We start from the raw sequence: 24,720 nt of genomic DNA on the forward strand, positions 1-24,720 counted from the left end.
TAAATTATAACATCTGTATTGTCTCACTCTTCTCATAAGACTAAAAATAGAATAAAAATTTTTAAAATGTCTCTCAGTTACCCCATCTCTAAATCAAAAAAAACCATAATCCAACACCACCCCAGCCACTCCAGGATTCTGTGACCTGACAGAAAAGGCACAGGATTGACCCCAGCCCTTGGTGGAGAGCACAAAACAAGGTTCTTCCTGCAGCCACTGCAGCTCAGTCCCCTGTGGGTGGGAACGAGCAGGGGCGAGGGGCTGCACCCCCGCCCAGCCCCGCTGCTGCTCTGCATCGGGGCAGTTCATTAATCCAGAGCTGCGTTAATGACTCTGGGTCGGCAGCACTGCTTTTGTGGGCACAGCCTTGGGCGGGACGAGCCTCACACCAGAGGCTCCGAGGGCTCGGCAGAGCGAAGGGGGATGGGCTGCCAGGCAGAGGGTCACAGGGCGAGGGGCCAGCCTGGTGGCAGCGGGCAGCGGCTGCCACAGCTCTGCAAAGCCACGTGTGCCCAGCCTGGGGGTCACGGTGCCCGCAGCAGGAGCCCCCCAGGCTGGGCCAGCCCCTCTGCAAAGCACCAGATAAGATTAAAGGTGGCCCTGGCAGGAGGGGAGCAGCCAGGTGTGCCCCTGCTGCTGTCCCAGCGCGGTGGGAGCAGCTACACCGAGGGGCAGCGCCCCGAGGGCACGGCCGGGGTCCCCTGGGGGCGCAGGGCACACGGGGCGCTGCCGTGGGTGGCCCTGGCACGCAGACTGTCCCCGCGGGTGATGAGGCCGGCGTAGCCCTCCTGGTGGGAGAAGGCGTAGCTGGAGCGGCGGCGGAAGGAGCCGCGGGGGACGTGGGAGCGCAGCTCCACCGGCGGCTCCGGGTCCCGCCTGGCCTCCAGGTGGATCTTCTGCAAGGACACGCGGAGGTCAGGGCTGGGGACATCTCCCAGGACAGCCCTCAGCCCAAGGGGGGACGTGAAGGGGATGCCTGGTGAAGGCTGAGCTAGAACAGAGACTGGACAGAGCTAAAGAATAAAGCAGGGATTTATTAAAAGGCCTCAATGGATCCACCCTGGGCAGCGCAAGAGCCCAGCCAGGGCTGCACCCAAGATGAACCAAAATGGTCACAAAATCCACAACTGCTCACGGGGGCTCACTTTTATAAGTTCTGCTCCATTTGCGTATTGGAGTTCATTGTCCAATTCCAGTTCCAGCCCATGCAGTCCCATCCTTGTTTTTCTCTCTTCATTCCACGTTGGTTGTGCTCTTGGGCCTGAGGTTTGGATCATTTGTCCTTGGTCCCCAGCTGGAGAAGGAATTGTTTTGTCTCCCTGCTCTGTGCAGAGAGTTCACCATCCCCTGATGTGAAGCCCAGAACCACACACTAAAGCAGCACAGAATGTGAAAAATAGAAAAGATCAAACCTGAGGCATCGATGGAGTATAGGAGCACCTCCACCAGGGCACGGCTTGGCTCCCAGCTCTACAATGACCTGATTTTCCATGGGGATGAGGGATGTGGGGATTCTCCTGGGGATCTGCAAAGCTCAGGGAGCTCTGGAGCACAGTGTCAACCCCTGCTCCCACACGGGCTGTGGACACCTCCCAGGCAAGCCCTCAGCCCAAGGCGGGAGTCACGGTAGGCACAGGGACACCCTCCACTGGTGCCTCAGGTTTGATCTTTTCTATTTTTCACATTCTGTGCTGCTTTAGTGTGTGGCTCTGGGCTTCATATGAAGGGATGGGGAGCTCTCTGCACAGAGCAGGGAGACAAAACAATTCCTTCTCCAGCTGGGCACCAAGGACAAATGATCCAAATCTCAGGCCCAAGAGCATCAACAATGACAGAATGAAGAGAGAAAAACAAGCAGGATAGGACTGCATGGTCTGGAGCTGGAATTGGACAATGAACTCCAATGTGCAAATGGAGCAGAACTTATGAAAGTGAGAGCCCCCGTGAGCAGTTGTGGATTTTGTGACCATTTTGGTTCATCTTGGGTGCAGCCCTGGCTGGGCTCTTGTGCTGCCCAAGGTGGATCCATTGAGGCCTTTTAATAAATCCCTGCTTTATTCTTTAGCTCTGTCCAGTCTCTGTTCTAGCTCAGCCTTCACAAGGCATCCCCACCAGGACAGGGTTTGGATCCCAGCTCCACCACGACCTCCTTCTCCATTATGGGATGGGGGATGTGGGGACTCTCCCAGGGGGCTGCAAAGCTCACAAAGCTCTGGAGCACAATCTCAAACCCTGCTTCCACCTGGACTCTTTTGAAGGTATTACCCACAACCCCAGTGGGGGTGAGCTCCAGCAAGGCTGGGGTGGCACCAGGACCTGCACCAGACCCCAGACCCTCCCGGGGGGTGGGGGGTCCTGGAGGACAATTCCTTACTGCAACCAAAAGCAGGCCCTCTCCAAGAGCTAGGTCAGCTGTCTTTGCCCTTGTTGCTGCTGGACCATGGGACAATTTTGGGAGAGGCCCCTGGAGTCAGAGTTGTGCCAGTATCATGAAGGACCACCATGAGTGGCACCACCAAGGAGAGGTGACATGTCCCAGCACTACAGTCCAGGCTTCCCTGGGGAACCTCCTCTTGCCATCACCAATCCCAGACACCAACACCGGTGGGAAGCAGGGCCCTGCCCTGCCAGTGCCCCCCAGCCCTCACCTGCTGCGTGGTGGCTGTGCCCAGGATGGCACGGACGGCGTGGACGGTGAGCGAGGGGAGGGTGTTGACCACCAGGGCCAGCAGGACCACGAGCAGGACATAGGGGTCAGTCAGGGCATTCCAGCTGGCATCTGTCAACACAGCTGTGATGTTTGGGTAGGGAACGTGGAGAGGGAACAGGGAACAAGTGCTGGGGGACAGGCCCCAGCCAGGAAGGTGCTGAGGGCTCTAAAGAGGAGATGGCACCAAAACTGGAGTTAAAAGTCAAGACAGCAGTTCAAGAACGAGGAGATGATCTACAGGGTGGGAAACAGCTCCTAGCACCAAGGCCAGGGAAGGACTGAGGGGGCCCCCAGGGCACCTCACCTGGGAAGCGGAAGATGGCAGGGGCTATCCTGTAGGCATCAACACTTTGGGTCAGGAAGGAGAAGAGGCAGAAGAGGAGCAGGCTGGCTGTGACCATCAGGAAGGACAACACTGTCCAGTACTGAGTGTCCAGAACAATCTGTGGGGACAAGGGCAGAGTGGGCAGAGCACACAGTCTCATGAGGGCCGTGGTGACCCTCTTCCATTCAGCTGCTTTGTCCAAATCCCTCCTGCACCCCAAAGAGATCATCCCCCAGCCATGGAACCACTGGGGGTAGTGCCAGAGCCCAGGGACCCTAAAGATTTGCCGTGGGGCAGGATGAGGAAGAGCAGATCAGTGCTCACCTCCACGAGGACCGACAGCAACGCCGACAGGGCCACTGTGACAGAGAAGGACTCATAGTCACCCACGGCCTTGGTGCCAACGTGGTCCTCAAAGGCCCAGAGCGTGATGTAGAAGCTGATGAGGGAGGTGCCCACCCCGTGCAGGAGGGTGACACCAAAAACGCGATAATTGAAGAGCTCATCCTGCTGCCCAACCATGTAGAGCTCAGGGAACTCCAGGCTCTTCTTAGCACTCACATCCTGCTGGGAGAGCATCCCAGAGGGGATGCAGAGATTGGGGCAGGGAGAGAATCCCAGAAGGGATGCAGGGACTGGGGGAGGGAGGGAATCCCAGAGGGGATGCAGGGATTGGGGCAGGGAGAGAATCCCAGAGGGGATGCAGGGACTGGGGGAGCAGAATGGGGCCACCCCACCCCACACACCCTCTGGGAGAGCTGCAGTGGGTCCCTCTGCCCAGTGGCTCTGGGGTGACAGGGGACAGGCACCCCAGGACTGAGGGTGAGCTCCAAACGCCCACCGAGCTGCCAATGCCGTGTGCTGGCACAAAGGGCTGTGCAGATGGGTGCAGGGACTGCTGGGCTGGTTCCCACCTGCCGAGGGTGACACAGGGCTGGGTGAGCTCGGGGAAGTCGTACCTGCTCCAAAAGGCCCACGGACAGCATGGGGTAGGCAGTGTAGAAAATATTGTAGAGTGCAAGGTACCAGCCCTCATACAGAGGCTAGAAGGGAACAGGGAGAAGCTGTGAGCTTGGAGGTGCTTTGGAAAGACTCACAAAGGATGTCCAGGCCCCAGGACACTCAGATCCAAACATGGAAATCCCCTTGGACTTCCCCCATCCCCTGCATCAGCCCCACGTAGTCTGTAGGGTCATGCTGCAGCCAGAGATGGGGCTGGAGCTCCACATGTTGCTGGTCAAGTCACCCTTGATGACGGCCCTTGGGATCAAAGCTCCCATTTTGGAGGAAAGCAGCTTAATGCACATGGGATCCTGCATCTGTCCAACACTGAACTGCAGCTCACAAGTGTGGAAGAGGTTTTACAGCCAATTCTGTGTCCCAGAGAGCAGTTTGATAAAAGGATCCATATTTACCCCTGAAAGAATTTCCTACCTAAGAGGTTGACATAGAAACCAATAAAGAAAGAAGGATAAATAAGAGAAACCTGCAACTGCCTACTCCAATAAGCACTTTGTTGGTCTTTCCTGACCAATGAGTAAAGTCTAAACGTATGAGTTTCGTAAGGATGTATAAAAAGCATGCATGCTATAATAAAAAAGTCTTTGAAGCCTTCTGAAATTTGAGTGTTTCTTTGTATTATCTCCGTCTCAACCACGACACACAAGGAGATCCTGAGTTTCCCCGGGGTTCTTTCCCAATCCAGCCAGGTAAAAAGCAGATAAGCAGTGCAGATAACCAGTTGTGTCTCAGTCAGAATTTGGACATGGCAAGGGAGAAAAGGGGACCAAGGTGTTGGTGTGGATGCGTGTCCTCCAGGCAGCCCCAGGCACGATCCCTGCAGGGGATGCTGAGCAGGGGAGTTGTAACTCTGGTGCAGAGACCTCCACAGGATGGATGTGAGCCCTGCACCCCTCACCTGGGCCGTGAATCCGCTGTGGAAAGCGAACCACACCTGGGCCAGGAGGCCAGCGAAGGTCTTGTAGAAGAAGAAGCGGAGGAACTTGCAGATGCGCAGGTAATTCCAGCGGCCGTGGACGAGGAGCAGGTGCTGCAGGAAGGAGAACTGGGCCAGGGCGTAGTCACTGCACTGCACGGCCTGCAGCCCCTCCAGCCCGCTGATGCCCACCCCGATGTCCGCGGCTGCGGGTGGCAAACACACATGGGGAGGTTTGGGGGGAGCTGAGGACTTGATTTCCCCATGGGTTGTCCCCAGGAATGTGAATCCAGGAATGACAGACAAAGGGAACAAGCCCCCTCTATCCCACATCCTGGATATTCCAGGCGCGGTGTGCCAAGAGCACAGCCCCTTGTCAGGGCTGCTGGGAGGGGCAGGGATGGCTCTGCCAGCTGCCCACGTTGGGGTTTGACAGTTCATCAAGGTCCATCCCAGATGCCAAGACCACAGGGGCCACCCTGCACTTGTCTCAGGCTGGTCCCTGTCCTGTGCCTCTCGCTCCCCTCCCAGCACAGCAAGGTTTGGGGCCTCCCCTCCCAGTTCCTCACCCCAAAGGGGAGGGTGAGGTGGTGGAGATGACAAATGGGGCACCACCATGACCAGTGGGACACACCAGCAGAACCCCGACCTCCCCCTGCCCCAGCCTCACTTTTGATCATGTTGACATCGTTGGCCCCGTCCCCGATGGCCAAGGTGACGGCCTTCTTGTGCTTCTTCACCAGCTGCACCATCAGGGCTTTCTGCTTGGGGGTCACCCTGCAGCAGATCACAGCCTGGCAGCTGGTGGCCAGGTCCACAAAGGCCTTCTCCACCAGACCTCCCTGGTCCTGCGAGGCCTCGGCCCCGTCACAGCAGAGCCACCGCCACGGCCACCCCTTCTTCTCCTTCAGCACCTCGCCCGTGTGGAGTATTTTGTCCTTGGGGAAAGAGCACACGTGGCTGGGACCTCACCTGTAGCTCTCAGAGCCCTCAGCTTCTCAGCAATGCTCTCAAGTGCCCCAAAAGAGTGACTCTGGCTTTCACCAAGCTCATCACACAGTGGGGACCATGAGCCCAGTATGTCCCAGCGTGACCACGAGAGCTTGTGATCACCACCCAGCCCGCGTCACCCCAGAACACTGGGCAGCTTTGGCCAAAGCCCCTGAGACAGAGTGAACATTTAACAGGGTAGAAATCCATTTGGATTTAGGTGAAATGTGCCACTTTAAGCTTGCTAACATAAGTAAAATATGCTGTTTAGTCTGGTAACTGCAGCACTAGCAAAACTGCCCCAGCTGAGGAGAAAGAATGCAAATTTCCAAGCTAAAGAGATAAGAGATAGGAAAGACTCCTTGGAGCTTGAAACAGACAGCGCAGAGTGACCCAGGAGCTCTCTCTGCACTTTCTGACAAAAACTGAGTACAAGTGTAACTAGCTGTAAGTGTAACCTGAAATCAGCAGAATGAATATGCATGAACCTATTGTGAAATTCTATGCATATGTAAATTAGTAAGAGTAATAAAAAAGGATCAGGAGTTCTCAGGGGCACGCACGTCCTTTGAAGGGGAAAGATCCTTCACATGCACCCAGCGCTGCAATAACCATACTGTCCCTACAAATATTTATTGGAATTGTGGGGTCTTGATTTTTCACCGCAATTCACTCCCCAACACCAAATGCCCAGTGCAAGGTTGTTCTCCTCTCCACCCTTCATTCCCCAGCCCCAAATGGGCTTTTCCCACCTCTTGGGCAGGAGGAGCACCCAGTCCTGGTGCCACCCAGGACTCTGATACCACCAGGGCAGGAACAAGCATCAGGCAGGGAGCAGAGAACAGCATCCAGGTGCCACCTTACCAGGAAGTCCCCACTGATGATGATGGCTCTCTTGTGGCATGGAGTCTCTGGGCGCTGCTGGGAGGGGCGGCGGCTGCACAGGGTATCCCCACTGCCACTGAGGTTGTTGTTGCTTTCCCAGTAGGCCTGGAGGATCTCGCTGTGGGAGGAAGGGGGGGTTGGACATGAGCTGGGGAAACTGGGAATGCTGGTGAGGCCTTGGTAATCTCAAAGCTAGGGAGATGGGACTGTAGTGGGAACAGGAGGAACAAAGAGGAGGTTCACTCATATCAAAAATCAGCCTGGTTTAGAGGCTGGAGAGAAGCTTAAACCCTTTCTGGGCAAAGACTGCCAAGGAAGAGCATGGGGTGGGAGAAGAAACAGGTGGGGAGGCCTGGAAAAACACCAGAGGAAGACCATGGACATCCAGGCTGGCACAGGGAAGGAGAAGCTCCTCTGGCTGAGCCGAGCTCTGCCCACCCTCTCCCAGTTCCTCTGCCCTAGGGTGTCCTCAGCAGGGACAGCAATGTCGTGAGCCAGGAGGGGACGATTCCTCACCTGACCTCCTTCTCCTCCAGGATCTCCATGTCGTCCGTCAGCAGCCTGCAGGCGTAGCCGATGTTCATCGCGGTCTCTAAAACACCCAGCTCTCAATGGTCCGTGGTGCTGTCCCCCAGCCCAGGGCAGCCCCCAGCTCTTGGCTCCAAGAGCCCTTGGTGGGCAGCAGCTCCTTCCCCTGCCTCAGTTTCCCCTGGCAGGTGGGATGTGCTGCTATTGGAGAGTAAAGGGAAGGAACAGCAGGACCAGTTCCTGCCCACTCCCAGTGGCCCTTCTCCTCTCTGGTCCTGGTTGGGGGAGAAGTGAAATGTGTTGAGGTGTCTGGGGGTGCCTCCACTGACCTTGTTTGTCTCCTGTCAGCACCCACACTTTGATGTTGCCCAGTTTCAGCAGCTGGATGGTCTCAGGGACTCCATCTTGCAGCTTGTCCTCGATGGCTGTGGCCCCGAGCAGCTGGAGGGGGGTGACTGGGTGTCATGGCATGGGGCAGAGCAGGACACAGAGGTGGGAATCACCCCTGGATCCAACCAGCTGGGGGTAGACACAACTTGACACCCCAGTGTCCATTGGCATGTCACAACATCACCCCTCGGGGAAAACTCCACCTGTCCTCCCCCCAGGGAATGGGTGTTGGGTTGGACACTTCACCTCCTCATTCTGGAGAGCCAAACCCCACATGCCTGAGCTCTGGGGCACAGAGAGTTCCTCCTGACCCCAGCCCCATCCCACCTGCAGGTTCTGCTCCATCTCCTCGTAGAGCCTGTCCAGCTCCTGGGCACGGTCCTGCAGCAGCACCGCGGCCTCGCGGTGCCTCTGGCTCCAGGCGCGGAACTCGGCCTCGCTCACCTCCCTGCTGGCCACGCACAGCGTCCTCAGCGTCTCCTCTGCAAAGCGCTGCAGGGAGGAGACATCAGGACTCTCCTCCCTCCCCAGGAGAGGACGAGGAGACTCTCACAGGACCAGGGCATCACCCCAGGCCAGCCGTGGGCAGAGCCGGAGACACTCCAGGACCTGGGCGTCTCTCTCCGGGCTCTGACTCCCTTCCCCCATCCTACAGCATCCCCACGAGCATCCCTGGATGCAGCTGGTCCATGCAGAACACCGAAGGTGGATTCCATGCCCTCTTACCCCCTGTCCCAAATGCTGGTGAGACTCCTAGAGCAGAAGGCAGAACCAAAATCCCTAAGGCAGAGGGAGGAGGAGCAGCAGGGCACAGACTGCAGGACACCCAGCCCAAAGCCAGCAGGAGGGAGAGCAGTGCTGTCACCCCGGGCTGCTGTGGCACTCACATCCAGAGCCCTCTCAGTGAGGGTCTCCTGGGGCCCTCGCCTCCGCAGCCTCTCCAGGATGACGGTGTCAGCACCCTTGGTGTAGAGCCGGATGGTGCCCTGGGGGTCTCGCACTGCCAGGGAGGGAAGGACACCTTAGGTCCCTTCAGAGATGGCTCCCATTCATCGCTGTCCCCACACAGTGGCCACGCTGGCCCCCAGAGGACACCAGAGGGCTTGCTGGTGCTTTTCCATCTGCAGCCATGGGAAGCACAGGAATATCCCCAGATCTGCACCACCACGGGGCAGAATCAGGGACTGTCAGTTCCTCACACAACTCCTCTGAGCCCTGGATTCATTTCCTCTCTCTTGGCTGCTCAAATCCTTCTTGGCTGCCTTGACCAAGGCGAGCAAATCCACAGGGATGACCAGGATGACCCTTAGGAGCCAGCTGTGGCCACCTGCAGCCATCCCAGTGCCATCCCTTGTAGGGCTGAGCGCAGAAGGGACCCTGGGACAGCCCACCCCACCCCACTCACCCAGGACAGACATCCTCTTGCGGTCGCTGTTGAAGTCCAGCATGGCCAGCACCTCGTACGTCCTGGTCCTGCCCAGCTCCCTGATGGTGATGCTGTCCTGAGTCCGGGCCAGGAAGACGTAGCCCAAGTTCCTGGCTGCCAACACCAGCGCTTCCTCATCCGGGGAGGCTGCCTGGTAAACCAGCTGGTCTGCAGGAGAGGAGGAGGAGGAGGATTGCACACAGAGACTCCCAGCAAACACCACTGGGACAGCTGCACTGCCCCATTCCTGCCCAGCTGTGACACCCTGAGCCTGAGCTGCCAGACTGGGGAAACTCAATCCTTCTTTGTCTCATCTGGAGAGCAACTGGGACAAGGGATGGAGGGACAGGACACAGGGAATGGCTGAAAAAGTGAAATTTAGATGGGATATTGGGATATGGGGAAGGAATTGTTCCCTCTGAGGGTGGGCAGGCCCTGGCCCAGGGTGCCCAGAGCAGCTGTGGCTGCCCCTGGATCCCTGGCAGTGCCCAAGGCCAGGCTGGACACTGGGGCTTGGAGCAGCCTGGGACAGTGGAAGGTGTCCCTGCCATGGCAGGGGGGGAACTGGATGAGTTTTGAGGTCCCTCCCAACCTCAGCCATTCTGGGATTCTCTGACCCCTTTTGCTCATTGGCCCAGACAGGATTATCCCCCTTGTGCTTCTGTTCCCACCCATAAGCTTTAAAACACCCCCAAACACAAATCCATGGCACGGGGACAGTGGCATGAGCCACCCACGGGCTCTCCCACCCCACAGCTGAGCTTTGCTGGGCGCTGCCAAACCCCACCACGGCCCCGCAGCCCCGAGGGGCAGCTCAACCCACCGCCCCTGTCCTCCACCATGACGGTGTGGCAGAGGGCCAGCAGCCTCAGGAACTCCCTCAGCACCGGGTCATTGTCCCTCCGGGCGGCTTCCAGCAGCGTCACATCGCCAACATCCGACTTGTGCTCCCCGGGGAGCTCCCGGCTCAGCCCCGAGCCCTGCAGGAGACACGGGCAGTGTGGAGGAACCTGGTGGGACCGAGCACAGGGCTCTGTGTCCCCAGGAGCACCAGGATGTGACACAGTGGCACTCTGGTGTCCGTCTAAGGTGTCCTTCCCCTCCCTGCCAGTGTGAGACCCCCCCCGGGCACAGAGCCAGGCCAGGGGCTGAGCCCAGCCCTGCGCTGCCACGCCAAGGGGGTGGGTGTAAAACAGCTGGGAATGAAAAAACCCTAAAAATCAGAACTGCATCCTTTCATAACCCCGGGTCCCCTGTCCTGAATGGCAGCTGAGGAGGGGCAAACTCGCCAGGCTCCTCTGAGAGCCTGGACCCTGTTGGGAGCCAGCTGAGCTGCTCAGCACCAGGCTGTGCCTGGTGTCACCAGTGTCACCAATGTCACCAGTGACAGCCCCATGGCACATGGGAGGGGGGTTTACTCACTGGTGCATGTTTGTTCTCATGGCCTGTGCCTGGACCTGCCAAAATAAAAATAATCCCGTTAATGAAGGGCTGGCAGGGGGCTTGGAGCAGCTTCTCTGGAGCAACTCCGGCTCCTGCTGGCCAAAAAACCAGTAAAAGGGCACCAGCTCAGCATCTGCTCAGGGTCAGACTCCACTAGGATATCTCCAGTGGAGATATCCTCATTTTTTTGGCTTTCTGTTCAGATTTTCACCATGATTTTAATGTTAAAAATTCAGGTCTACTTTCAGCTGCATTTCCTGGGAGATTCTGCATTTGGCCAAAGCCTGCTGGGATGAGGGCGATGCTGCTCCACAGGGGTGGGATGTGCTACACCAGGCAGGGAAAATTTGGTTTATTCCTGCCTAAAAGCTTTGCTAGGGATTTTTGGCCTTCCTTTTTGCTTTTATTCCTGTCCATTTGTCTCAAGCACATGATACTTATCTCAGGAAAACAGGGATTCATGCTAAAGCTCTGCTCATTAAGTTTCACTAATTAAGCATCATGATAGCTCCCAAAGTAAGCCAAGAGCTGGAGTAAGTACAGCAATGAGAAGAGGAAGGACTTGGCAGTTTTTGAGGCTTTATGGGGAAAACCGAGCAGAATCATTAAAAATAATAAATTTTTAAATGTACAAAAAAAGGTTTAAAAAACCCCACCAGACAAATTAAAAAATAAAAAGTAAAGAGCCATTACATATATTCACTCTAATTGAACAGCTTAAGGACAATGATAATTTTATAATGAAATAAAAAAATAAAAACTTCCACAAATAGAAAAAAAATTAATCTACAACCTTAAAAAACCTTAGATTAGTAGAAAAATTAAATACACAAACATTACATAAAAAAATCATAAACTTAAACTTCTATAATTATAAATAAAAGTATACCTTAAATAAATAAAAACTATATTAATAAAACAACAAAAATGTATAATATAAAAATATAATTATATAAAATAAGTGAAAAATTTGAAAATTATAATTTATATATAGAACATATATAAATATAATTTTATATAAATAAAAACATATATATATAAAATATAAGAAAAACCCATTGAACAAAAATATCCACAATAAAACAAAATTAAATAAAAATGATAAATTTTAAAATAAAAGAAGCCTTAAAACAACTATATATAAAATTAGAAAATTATATATTATCTTGTAATAAAATCTATATTAGTAAAATAATAAAAAAATTGTACTATCAAAATATAAAATATATAATTATATAGAAGAAACTAAAAATTAACAATTATAATAAAAACATATCTATAAACATAACAAAAACCCATTAAAGAAAAATATCCACAATACAACAAAGTTAGATAAATACAGTAAAACAAACCAAAATAAACCTTATAACAACAACCTATTAAAATTATATATTATCTTATAACAAAAACCTTATAACTACTTTAAACTATAACCAACTACTTACTCTTTTAAAATCTCACAACCTCTAAAACTAATATTTATCTAAAAAATAAAACATTCTTAGCCCAAAAATAACCCCATTTCTTCACGAAAGACAACAACAATTGTCTTAGGTTGGAAGATGTGGCTGGGGATGTGAATTCTATTGCCATCTGTTAGGGGTGGGGCAGTTATCTTCTGTTCTTTGGGCAGTTTTCTTTATCTCTCCCACAACCAATTGTCTTGCCTTGGAAAGACAGGTGTCTGCTAAGGAAGGCAGGAGCCTCCCCTGAATTGGAAAAAAAAAAAATGTAGACCCCCTCCCTCTATATTGTTATAAATTTGAAATTAAAGGGGGCTCTCAGGCAAAAAAATATGGGAGCAGGAATAACAGTTCTTTATTAGGGAAGAAAATAAAAAGATAAAATAAACAATGCAGTGAACCAAAACAACACGGACAGAGTCAGAACACAACCTGACACCCTGTGGGTCAGGGTGTTGGTAGCAGTGCAATTGGAATTGTGGCTGCAGTCCTCCTGGAGCGTCAGGTGTGGTTCTGTTGGAGCAGTGATCCTGTAGAAAAGGGTGTAGTCTTCTTGCAGTGGAAGAGGCAGCTGTTCCTCTGGGAAATCCAGTGCAGGAAAAGCCGTGCTGGTGTTCCAGAAACTCAAGATTATATCCAGGTAGGAATGCTTGGCTCCTCCCTCTGGGCGGAGCATCTCACAATGGGATGCTGTAATAACTTTCATCAGTCACGCAGGGACATTCAATAGCCCATTAACAGCAGGTGTCTCCCCGGAGGGAGGATTGGTTTGTGGAAGAGATAAAGAAAAACTGCCCAATTACGAGAAGATAACTGCCACACCTCTAACAGATGGCAATTGAATACATCTTGCTTTGCCATCTAGGACACCAACCCTCCCTCCAGGAGATCTCTTCTGTCCATGGGCCATTAATTATTAATTATCTTCTGTTCATGGGCCAGTGAGTGTCCCTGCATGGCTGAGAAAATTCCATCATCCCATGGGAGAGGCTCCGCCCAGGGGAGGAGCCAAGCATTCCTACCTGGATCCAATCTGACCTTGGAACAGCACAGCAGCCTTTGCCCACTGCTCTCCCAGAGGAGCAGCTTTCTGCCCCACTGCATTCCCAGAGGAGCAGCTTTCTGCCCCACTGCATTCCCAGAGGAGCAGCTTTCTGCCCCACTGCATTCCCAGAGGAGCAGCTTTCTGCCCCACTGCATTCCCAGAGGAGCAGCTTTCTGCCCCACTGCATTCCCACAGGAGCAGCTTTCTGCCCCACTGCATTCCCAGAGGAGCAGCTTTCTGCCCCACTGCATTCCCAGAGGAGCAGCTTTCTGCCCCACTGCATTCCAGAGGAGCAGCTTTCTGCCCCACTGCATTCCCAGAGGAAGCCCAGGCCCATCCACACCAGCCCTGGAGCTCCAGAGGAAAACTCCAGCCTTGTCCAGGATCCTGCTCCAGCAGAAGCACAGCTGGCACTGCAGGAGGGCTGAGCCCCCATGGAATGGCACTGCTGCCACACCCTGACCCACAGCCTGCCAGGGCCTGCTCTGACTCTGGCAGTGGTTTGGTTTTGTTTGTACTATTGCATTTGTATTTTTAATTTTCCTATTAAAGAACTGTTATTCCTATTCCTGTATCTTTGCCTGAGAGCCCCTTAATTTCAAAATTATAACAATTCGGAGGGAGAGGGTTTATATTTTCCATTTCAAGTAAGGCCCCTGCCTTCCTTAGCAGACACCTGCCTTTCAAACCAAGACACAATAATAAATGGTGCACCTGCAAAGCCCTGAAAACGTGGGGGATGAGGACAAGGAGAATTCCTACCAACACCAATCCCCCTGTCCCAGCCACTCAGGAGGGGTGGAAAGAATCAGCTCCAGGTTCATCTGAGCCCCCACAAACCAATCCCAGCCCTGGTTACCATAGATGGTCCCGTTGATGCAGCATTTCTTGAAGCTCATGATGTTCTGGGTCAGGGTGCCCGTCTTGTCTGAGAAGATGTACTGGATCTGGCCCAGCTGGTCACTGAGGCTGGTGCTCCTGGCCTCGGCTGGGATGTCCTTGGCACCATAATACATCTCCAGATCCCAGTTAATGAAACAGCTGTTCACCAGGTAGATGAATTCAAACCTAGGGAGTCCAGGAGGGGAAAACAGGGAGAAGGAGGTGGTGTTCCTCACAGCCCAGGGTGCTGGGGACCTGAGACAGGAAGGAAAGGCAGGTGGACATCCCCACCTTGATCCTACTGCTCTGGGCTTGGGTGAGGCCAGAGGTCATCACCCATAGGGTGTTCTCTGGAACTGAGGGCCTTGCTGACCAAATTCACAAATCTGGAGGTCCAGTGAAAGGCCCAAAAGTTTGGAAACAGCTTTTCCAACATAAATTGTGATTGTTGGCTGCACAGAGCAGCTGTGCTCTTCTCCTCCCCATAGGAAGCCCAGGAATATCTCAGATCCTACTCCTGGAGAGCTGCACTTTCCTCAGAGCCATCCTCATCCTGCCCATGATTCCCAATATCCCATCCAGCCCTGCCCTCTGGCAGTGGAAGCCATTCCCTGTGTCCTGTCCCTCCGTCCCTTGTCCCAAGTCCCTCTCCAGGGATGCCAAGGACTTGCATCCCTGTTCTGCTCTTGCACTGGGAAGATCTCAAAGCACACCCTTGGTGTTTGTGGGATACACACCCCATCCACCCTTCCCCTCTCCTGGCTAAGGAAGCACCTGGGAATGACCTGGGCCACACCTGGACCTTCACTCTGGGGCCGTGACCCAAGTTCCAGGTGAGGGGTGAGGGCAGGGGGGGTGCTGGGCCCTGGTCCCTGCCGAGCTCCGTGGTGCTTACGTTATGTACATGGACATGGGAATGATGATGCTCAGGAGGATGGTGAAGCCCCAGAAGTTGAGGAAGGCCTGCTGGGCAGGGCTCGTGTGCTGGTAGAGGGCAGCCAGGTAGCTGTGCTTCTCCTGGAACGTCCTGGCCCAGAACCCAGAGGCGATGGCAAGGCCCAGGGATGTCAGCAACAGCAACAGGAAAATCTGGTGGGAAACCAGCATGAGAAGGTCCCAAGATGAGAAAGCCTCAGGATCACAGAGACCACCAGAATCTTCTCTAGAAGGCTTCAGGGAGAGCTCAGAGCCCCTGGCAGGGCCTGAAGGGGCTCCAGGAGAGCTGGAGAGGGACTGGGGACAAGGCCTGGAGGGACAGGACCCAGGGAATGGCTCCCACTGCCAGAGGGCAGGGCTGGATGGGATCTTGGGCAGGAATTGTTCCCTGGCAGGGTGGGCAGGCCCTGGCCCAGGGTGCCCAGAGCAGCTGTGGCTGCCCCTGGATCCCTGGCAGTGCCCAAGGCCAGGCTGGACAGGGCTTGGAGCAACTTGGGACAGTGGAAGGTGTCCCTGCCATGGCAGGGGTGGCACTGGATGGGCTTTGAGGTCCCTCCCAACCCAAACCATTCTTGGGTTCTCTGAACACGTTAAAGCCAAGATATTTTGGGCCAAATATTGCAAGGTGAAGAAAAGCAGCATCACCCAAGCAAGAGGCCTCTCATGAGGAGCCTTGTGGGCCCCCCCAGGAGCAGGGCAGAGGCCCTGGTCCCACACCCACCACGATCACCAGCCGGTCCATCAGGTGGTCCAGCTTGGTTTTCTTCCTCTTGATCTTCCCAGAGTTCCTCATGATTTTGGAATCAAACCCTGGGCAGGAAACATTTCCAAAGTACAAATGCAAGTCCCCAAAGGGTTCACCTGCAGGTCAGTGAGGGTGCCTCCCTCCATGATGACACCTCCCCTCCCGTGAGGAGACCCTCCCTCCATCAGTGTCCGTGGAGCTGTGGTTGCACGCTCCAAAATGCGATGCTCACGGCAGCTCTCACCCCTCCCTCACCCTGGTTGGACCCAGGATGAGTGGAAATGTCCAAGGCCAGGCTGGACGGGGCTTGGAGCAGCTTGGGACAATGATGGGTGTCCCTGCCCATGGCAGGGGGTGGCACTGGATGGGCTTTAAGGTCCCTCCCAACCCAAACCATTCTGGGATTCTCTGATTCTCTGAACATGTTAAACCCAAGCTATTTTGGGCCAAATATTGCTGCAGCTGGGGGATAACCCGGGATGAGGAGAGGTTTGGTACCACCTCACCTCCCACCAGTGATCCCAGCACCACCAGGACACACCGCGGCAGCTCCTCCACCCTGTGCCAGCTGGGAATGGCACCTGGCGGTGCTGGAAGCGCTTGGGCAGCTTAAAATCTCCGCGCTGCCGGGGGATTCCTGCTCTTCCCGGCCCGGCCAGGGACACTCGCCTGCGTAGAGCACCAAGCCGTAGCAGAGGGCGGTGTTGCGGACGCGGCAACCCCGCAGCAGGATCCGGTCGCCATCCAGGGCGTGGGTGTGGCCCCGCCAGCGCAGGGTGCCCGTGAAGGTGTGCATGCGGCTGTTGGGCTCCTCGCACGTCACTCGCCCTGGCACAGGGAAGGTCAGGGGCCAGGGAGAACCTTCCTCCCCTCTCAGCCTCACGTGTCCCCCCCAAAGATGTGAGAGATGGATTTGTAATGGTAAAAATACAGGTTATTACTGTTAAAAGTATTAGCAGTGTTGTGTGGCAAAAGCTAACAGGCTGAAAAAGTTATAAAGTATTATAAAATAAAAAGTTATAAAAATTTATATATTTTTATAAATGTATCAATTATTATAACCAAGAAATAGGTTGGCTTCTGATGGAATGGCGTAGAGTTTTACATCTCTTATGTCCCACCCTTCATCGGGACTGATAATGGAATAAAATCTTTTCAAACACCTCTCAGTTACCCCATCTCTGTTAAAAACTGAGAATAATTCAACACTCGGGGCCTCTCAGGGAGATCCAGGGTTTGTCAGGGCATCTCTAGGTGGGATTTGGATGGCTCAGATTAAGGCTAAGGGAGGAGCTGGGAGGTTGGTCAGTGCAGGAACCTCACTGGGCTGGGAACTGGGGAAGGTACAAACACAACCCCGTTCATCCCCAAGGCCTTGGAGAGGGGAGTTCTGCACCCTGTGGAGGAGCAGCAGGGGCTGAGCCCAGGTTTGGGCACCAAGAGCTTGGTTCCAGCAGGAAAATCAAGATCCAGGGCAGGGGGAAGGTGCCCAACCCTGATGGATCCATCACAGAAGTGATGGGAAGTGCCTTCCCACGAGGCCTTTGCTGCCAGCCTCTTGTTGGACTGATGGGGACAGGGGAGCAGAGAATTCCCAAGGCTGAGTCCATCCCATCCCAGTGGGATTGGCCTCGTCCTCCCCCAGCCAGCAGACTCACCATCAAAGGCAGCCATGCTCTCCTCGCTCCCCAGCTCCTGGTGGGTGACCAGAAGGGCCTGTCTGAACTTCAGGTTGGTTTCCCTGTGAGCAGGAGCCAGGGAAAGGAAAATAAAACAACCCTGTGGGGTGACAGAGCTGTTCATCCTCCTGTCAGGCCCACGGGACAGAGACAGCCATTAATTACCAGCTAATTACACAAGTGAAATGCCAGAGAGGGACCTGTCATGCCACACGTGGAGCACTCCTGCAGGAAGAGCCCTGGCCCAGGGACCCTGCCCTTAAATCATCCTGCACAGGGAGGATGGGCTGGGAGGGAGCTGGCAGATGGAGACGCTGGCCTTCAGTCGCCAGCTGCTCTGTAGAACCCTCACCAGAGCTTTTGGACTCCACTTTCAAAATTTCTGGGTCAAATCCAATTTCTGGGGGTCTGCAGGTTTGGGTTTTGGAGGATCTCCCACATCCTGTGGTTTCCACTGAACCCTCCCAGTGCTGGGGGGGTCCCCAAGACCAGGGTCTCTGGCCCTGTCCCCTTGATACCTTGGGTTTTAAGTTTTTAAGTTTTTCTGTTCTGTTTTATTGTGTAGCTTTTAGCTTTATATAAGGATATATAGGAGATATATATATATGTGTATGTGTGTATATATATATATTTCCTATATCCTATATATATCCTATATATATTTTCTATATCCTATATATCCTATATATAGGATATATAATGGGATATAGGATTTATACTAGGGTCTTTTCACGGGTGGGTGAAGACAAAACCATCCTATTCCAGCTGGAGACTCAAGGACAATCCCGTCAGACTTCAGGCCCAAAGCACGAACAACGTGAAAAGAGGAGGGCGGGCAAGCAAGGAGGATGAAACTTCATCACTTGAAGCTGTTAATTGGACAGTTAACTCCTATATGCAAATGGACTAAAACTTATAAAAATGTGAGATCTCGTGACCAAGCCCTTTTTGCTTCCATCTTGGGGCCATCCAGGCAGAGCCACGACTGTGGCTGTGGTACTGCCAGGGTGTGGCCTTTGAAGGGATTGCAATAAATATCCATTTTATTCCTCTTAACTCCATCCAGCCTCTGCTCCAGCTCCTTAAGGCATCACCTCCATGGCCAGAGGGGTCCCTGTCCCTGTCCCTGTCCCTGTCCCTGTCCCTGTCCTCACCCATCAATGTCAGCGGTCTCCACGTAGCACAGGCTGCTGGGCTCGGAGCTGCACAGCAGGAGCAGGTCAGCCTTGAGGAGCAAAGAACGGGGAGAGAGCAGATGAGCCCCTGTCACCGATGTCCCCCAGGGCACAGCCAGCTCTGGACTCCCCTCACCGGGACGACGCTGTCCTTGCGCAGCCGCACGATGTCCCCGACGCAGATGTCGCGCCACTCCTGCCAGCAGAACCTGCGGGGGGATCCAGGGGACAACTTTGTGTCCCTGCAGAGCAGTGGGACTGGGGGCTGGGGTGTTTCAGCCCGTGCCTGTCCCCAATTCCTGCAGGATTTGGGTCTCCAGGTCCTTGTGCCACCTCCAGAGGGCTGAGCACCGAGGGTGGCACAGGAGCCGTGTGTCACATCCATGTCCCTGTACCCACAGGTGACAGGGGCTCTCAGCACCCTGAGCACAGGTGGGAAAAGCTCATCTTTCCCTGGAGCAGTGCAGAGCAGGGACACGGCTCCGTGCCTTGGATCTGATGGCCTGGAGGAATTCTGTGGCCAAGGAAAGCCTCCCCCAGCACTTCACAGCAAACTGGGGCATTTTCAAACCTGCTGCCCATGCCTGGAACATGACCAGTCCTACGGGAGGACCTGTGGCACGTTTTGGGAGGTGATGGGAGCTTGCAGAGCCCAGGACAGCCCCACCAAACCCCTCCTCAGCTGCTCAATGGGAACATGGATTTTCTGGGATGTGGCAAACACAGGCACAGCCCCCCGAGCCCCTCACCTCCTCCCAGCCAGGATTTCACAGGGCCTGCTGTTGATGTTCCTGTCACGGCGGTGACGGCCCTGCACACAGGAGAGACAGAGAGGCCCGGGGGAAGGAATGGGTCATGCCAGGATGTGGTGTCCCACAAAAACAACCCCGCGATGCCACCACCTCCCTCCTCAGTGCCAGAGCTGTGTTCTGAGCCGTGGGAAGGTGTGTTCTGATGAATAAAGAAGCTGAATTCCCCCCAGGTGTTTCTGGGGACCCACCTGGCATTACAGCCCATGGTCAAGGTATTAAAGGTGACAGAAATGAGGGTTTGGACACCAAGGGAAGCAGCCAGGGCGTCACATCTTTCCCGAGGGAAAATCAAACCACGTGTGGATGTGGTGGAGTGGGAGATCCCTCAGGACTGAGGGATGGCAGCAGCCCCTGAGCTGCTCAGCCCAGCTCACAGCAAAGGGCCCCTGTCCCCAGGGCCACCAGGGCCACCCCCACTCACAATGTCATCGATGAGGTCTCTCAGGCCCCGGATGATGAGAAGGCAGCTCAGGGGGAACAGCAGAGTGTACCAGGGCAGCGTGGAGATCTCAGGGAAAGTCTGGAGAATGAGGATTTTACAGCACTGACACAGCTCCCGTCCCACCTTGGGACACTTGAGGTGACTGAGTGACTCCCTGGCTCCCAAGCCAGAGCCCGAGGGTGGCAGGAACCCATCTCAAAATCACCAAATCAACATCTCTGCTACAGACACCTCTTTTGGGGGGTTTTCACCTCTTTTTGACATGTGAAACACTCCTGGGTATCTGACTTTGGAGGGATAAATTTCTCTTTTGGTGTGGTGAATGTGAGCTTCCCCTCCATGCGAACCAAACCCATTTCATAGAATCAAGGAAGGGTTTGAGAGGGAAGGGACCTCAAAGCCCCTCCAGTGCCACCCCTGCCATGGCAGGGACACCTTCCCCTGTGCCAGGCTGCTCCAAGTTCCATCCAACCTGGCCTTGGGCACTGCCAGGGCTCCAGGGGCAGCCACAGCTGCTCTGGGCACCCTGGGCCAGGGCCTGCCCACCCTGCCAGGGAACAATTCCTGCCCAGTATCCCATCCAGCCCTGCCCTCTGGCAGTGGGAGCCATTCCCTGGCTCCTGTCCCTCCAGGCCTTGTCCCCAGTCCCTCTCCAGCTCTCCTGGAGCCCCTTCAGGCCCTGCCAGGGGCTCTGAGCTCTCCCTGGAGCCTTCTCCTCTCCAGGGGAGCACCCCCAGCTCTCCCAGCCTGGCTCCAGAGCAGAGGGGCTCCAGCCCTGGCAGCATCTCCGTGCCTCCTCTGGCCTGGCTCCAGCAGCTCCACTCTGAGCACAGGTTAAACCCCTCAGGAAGTTCCTGAAAGATGCTGAACCCCACGGAAAAGCTCCTGGGAAACCTTTCAGCCCGGATTTCCTGCCCTGAGCCCTCCGTGGGCAGAGCCCTGGCGCACACCCTGTGCCCGTGGTGCCCAGCCCACCTGGAGGAGGATGACGAAGACGAAGTAGACGTTGGCCATGCGGTGGAACTGCTCGTAGAGGTTCAGGGGCAGGAAGGTGAGCAGGCTGTACTTGGCTGTCCTGATGGCATTGCCCTGCGGGGGAGAGCGGGGCACACCAGTCAGGGACCTGCTCGCAACTGCCAGAGCACTGCGGCGGCCCTCGATTCCGCACGGCACAAGGGACACCCTCAGGAATTGTCAAAGCAACAAGGGAAATGTTGATATCTACAGTAATAATAATAATAATAATAATAATAATAATAATAATAATAATAATAATAATAATAGTAATAATAATAACAACAATACATATATATAATATATTTATATATATTATATATAATTATATTTATATTAATTATTTATGATCACTATTACATATATATATAATATATATAATAATGATAAATATTATTATTATTATTATTATTACTACTATTTCATTAGGTTTTAAGTTTTTCTGTTCTGTTTTGGTGTGCAGGTTTTACCTTATACATAGGAGATATATATATAGGATATATTATTGTTATTGTTATTGTTATTATTGTTGTTATTGTTATTATTGTTATTATTGTTATTGTTATAATAATTTTATTATTATTGTTGTTATTCTAAAAATAAAACAGAAAATGTTGATTTCTAAAATAACAGCCACAATAATATATAATTATATATAAATATATAAATATAATTATATATAAATATATAATTATATAAATATTTTAAAATTATTATTTAAATATTACATTATATATTATTATATATATTATATATATTATATATATTATATATATTATATATATTATATATATCGTATATAATAATATATAATATATAATAATATATAGTATATTATATATTATTATATAATTTATTATTATATACTAATTATTATACTATGAATAATATAATTTTTATTATATAAAATATACTTTATATATTTTATATGTTTTATATTTTATATTTTTAATGTCTTTTATATATTAAAAATATATAAAATATATCTAATAGATTTAATATAAAAATATTTAAAGTATATAAATTATATATTTATTATTATTACATAAATTATTATATAATTTATTATTATGTAATATTTATTATAATTTTATCTCAAGGTTATTATACGTTTTATATTATTATTGTTATTGTTTTTATTTTTAATCTATTATTTTTATTTTATTTTAAATTTCAGTTTTATTATATATTATTTTTATAATGTATTATTTTACTAAAATTGTTTTCCCTCACATGGGGCACCATTAATGTTGATTTTTTTCTTTTTCTGCTTTGGTTAGGGTTGGGATTGAAAGTGTTTGAGATGGTAATTTTTGTTCAGGTTTAGATGTTTATTTTTTTTATCTATATTATAGTTTTACAAGCTGTTCATTTTATAGTATTTTACTAACAAGCTACAAAATGGCTTTTTATCTATTTCTATAAGGTTTTTTAAGGAAAAGCTATTTAATTAAAAATGACACAGATTATTTTTAATTTTAACTTAACCAATTACTTATGTCTTGTAATGTGGACTTAAACTTATGAAGAAGATGGTGAAGAAGAAGAATTAGGTTTTGCCTTGAAACTTTTATTTTTTTAATATATTTTAAAACTTTTATTGCTTTTTATATATTACTATATTTTAAAACTTTAAACTTTAAGTGTTCTACTATGTGATATTACACACTTCTAATTAAACTACACACTTATAATCTGAATTTTATTTAACTTTGGAAGCTTTTTTTTACAGCTTTAGGTTAAATGTAGTGGGTTTTGGGGGGTTAATGTTTGTGAGTACGGAAAGTTTCAATTCTCATAATCTTAGGTTCTGACAGGAAAATGGATTTATCAGATCAAGGGCAGCATAAAATTCCAAACAAAACCATTTGCTTGTGGGTTTGTTCCCCATGTGGGCCATTCAACAGGAGCTGGGCTTTTGGATCCTTGTGGGCCCCTTCCAGCTCAGAATATTCTGTGAATCTGAGTCTGATCTAAAGCCCAGCTCACTGACCTCGATGTTATTTAGCTGAAAATTAAAATAAAATAAAATAAAATAAAATAAAATAAAATAAAATAAAATAAAATAAAATAAAATATAATGGGAAGGGAAGGGAAGGGAAGGGAAGGGAAGGGAAGGGAAGGGAAGGGAAGGGAAGGGAAGGGAAGGGAAGGGAAGGGAAGGGAAGGGAAGGGAAGGGAAGGGAAGGGAAGGGAAGGGAAGGGAAGGGAAGGGAAGGGAAGGGAAGGGAAGGAAAGGGAAAGGAAAGGAAAGGAAAGGAAAGGAAAGGAAAGGAAAGGAAAGGAAAGGAAAGGAAAGGAAAGGAAAGGAAAGGAAAGGAAAGGAAAGGAAAGGAAAGGAAAGGAAAGGAAAGGAAAGGAAAGGAAAGGAAAGGAAAGGAAAGGAAAGGAAAGGAAAGGAAAGGAAAGGAAGGAAAGGAAAGGAAAGGAAAGGAAAGGAAAGGAAAGGAAAGGAAAGGAAAGGAAAGGAAAGGAAAGGAAAGGAAAGGAAAGGAAAGGAAAGGAAAGGAAAGGAAAGGAAAGGAAAGGAAAGGAAAGGAAAGGAAAGGAAAGGAAAGGAAAGGAAAGGAAAGGAAAGGAAAGGAAAGGAAAGGAAAGGAAAGGAAAGGAAAGGAAAGGAAAGGAAAGGAAAGGAAAGGAAAGGAAAGGAAAGGAAAGGAAAGGAAAGGAAAGGAAAGGAAAGGAAAGGAAAGGAAAGGAAAGGAAAGGAAAGGAAAGGAAAGGAAAGCCCAGGGCCACCCTGGCTCACCGAGTATTTCCTCTTGCTCAGGCAGAAAGCAAATTTCTTCTTGACCTGCTGGTGGTAGCTGCGGTCGTTGGCCCTCACCTCCCAGGTGAAAGCTGGAGAAGCAAGGGGACATCCACAGTTCCCGTGGGAGCCAGGCCAGCCTGCACCTCCAGGGCACAGGGACCAGTGGTGGCCACTGCTGGGGTGGCTTCCCAGGGGTACGGGGACCTCGAGAGCTGCAGGCACAGCTGGGTCTCGGGGTCAGAGACAGGGGATGGGGAGAGCAGAACATTCCAGAGCTGCAGGAGCGCTGCCCACGCTCCCCCTGAGCGTCAGGCTCGCCCCTTGGGCTCAGGGTTTGGCTCAGGCCAGGTGCAGGGTGAGCCCCCGGTCTTTGGGGTTCTGGTCAGGTCATTCCTCTCCATTTTTGCCATCCCAGTGCAGAACCTCCAAGCAGGGAACATCCCAACCCTGTTCCCAGCACCTGCCCCAGCTGACAGTCCCTGCTCACCCCAAATCTTCTCTTCCCCATTTCACACCCGTGTCCCACATTCAGCTTCCTCATAAACCATCTGAAAGCAGGAAAATCCCCAAACCACACCCTCGTCACACTGACCTGGCAGCTGCTGCTTCCCACGTGGGCAGCCTGTGGCTGGGTCCTGCTCAGCCATGCTGGCACCACTGCCAGGACCTGGGGACAAGGACAACCACGGGTCTTTGAAACACTGAGCAACCACAGCACGACCCCACTGGGATGCTCCAGCTCCCCAGGGCTCCAGGGCAGGACACCCTGTGGGAGGGACACTCTCCCACCAGCCTTTGCCCATCCCAGCTGCCTGTGAAAACTCCAAGACATTTTTGCCCTCTGGGAAGCTACAGGAAATCACTGAAGTCATTGGTGAGGAATTGGAGCTCTCCCAGTCCTGCCACCCCACCCCAGCTCCCATCCTGCTGGGGGAGCAGCCACCTCCATCAATGACAGGATTTCCCTCACGCTTGGTGGCCCCATGACCTTCCTGCAGGGATAGTAGGGAAGATTAATTCATGTTTGTGAAGCACTTTGTGATCCTCACATGAAAGGAGGCAATGAGGGATAAAGCATTAATTACTTTATTATTAAATAATCCCACCACAAGTCAGTCCCTGCCGTCGTCTCTTATCTCACT

General features: G+C 51.7%; 1 protein-coding gene across 1 annotated transcript; it reads right to left on the reverse strand.

The window, feature by feature from the left end:
• ATP8B3 (ATPase phospholipid transporting 8B3) lies at positions 1-24,242 on the reverse strand. Its single transcript, XM_053965830.1, has 27 exons — positions 24,171-24,242; positions 23,576-23,667; positions 20,788-20,901; positions 19,792-19,890; positions 19,308-19,369; positions 18,695-18,767; positions 18,538-18,608; positions 17,363-17,445; positions 16,374-16,532; positions 15,681-15,769; positions 14,919-15,112; positions 14,001-14,209; positions 10,613-10,647; positions 10,014-10,170; positions 9,170-9,358; positions 8,652-8,764; positions 8,092-8,256; positions 7,704-7,815; positions 7,363-7,438; positions 6,826-6,964; positions 5,642-5,909; positions 4,954-5,177; positions 3,995-4,078; positions 3,360-3,599; positions 3,015-3,153; positions 2,649-2,779; positions 1-896 (listed from the first exon to the last, which is right to left on the reverse strand). Exons 1-27 carry the CDS (start codon positions 24,223-24,225, stop codon positions 660-662), a joined length of 3,609 nt encoding a protein of 1,202 aa, XP_053821805.1. The 5' UTR covers positions 24,226-24,242; the 3' UTR covers positions 1-659.
• Positions 24,243-24,720: the final 478 nt, after the last annotated feature.

The sequence above is a fragment of the Vidua chalybeata genome, chromosome 27 (genome assembly GCF_026979565.1).
Source record: "Vidua chalybeata isolate OUT-0048 chromosome 27, bVidCha1 merged haplotype, whole genome shotgun sequence".
NCBI lineage: Eukaryota > Metazoa > Chordata > Aves > Passeriformes > Viduidae > Vidua > Vidua chalybeata.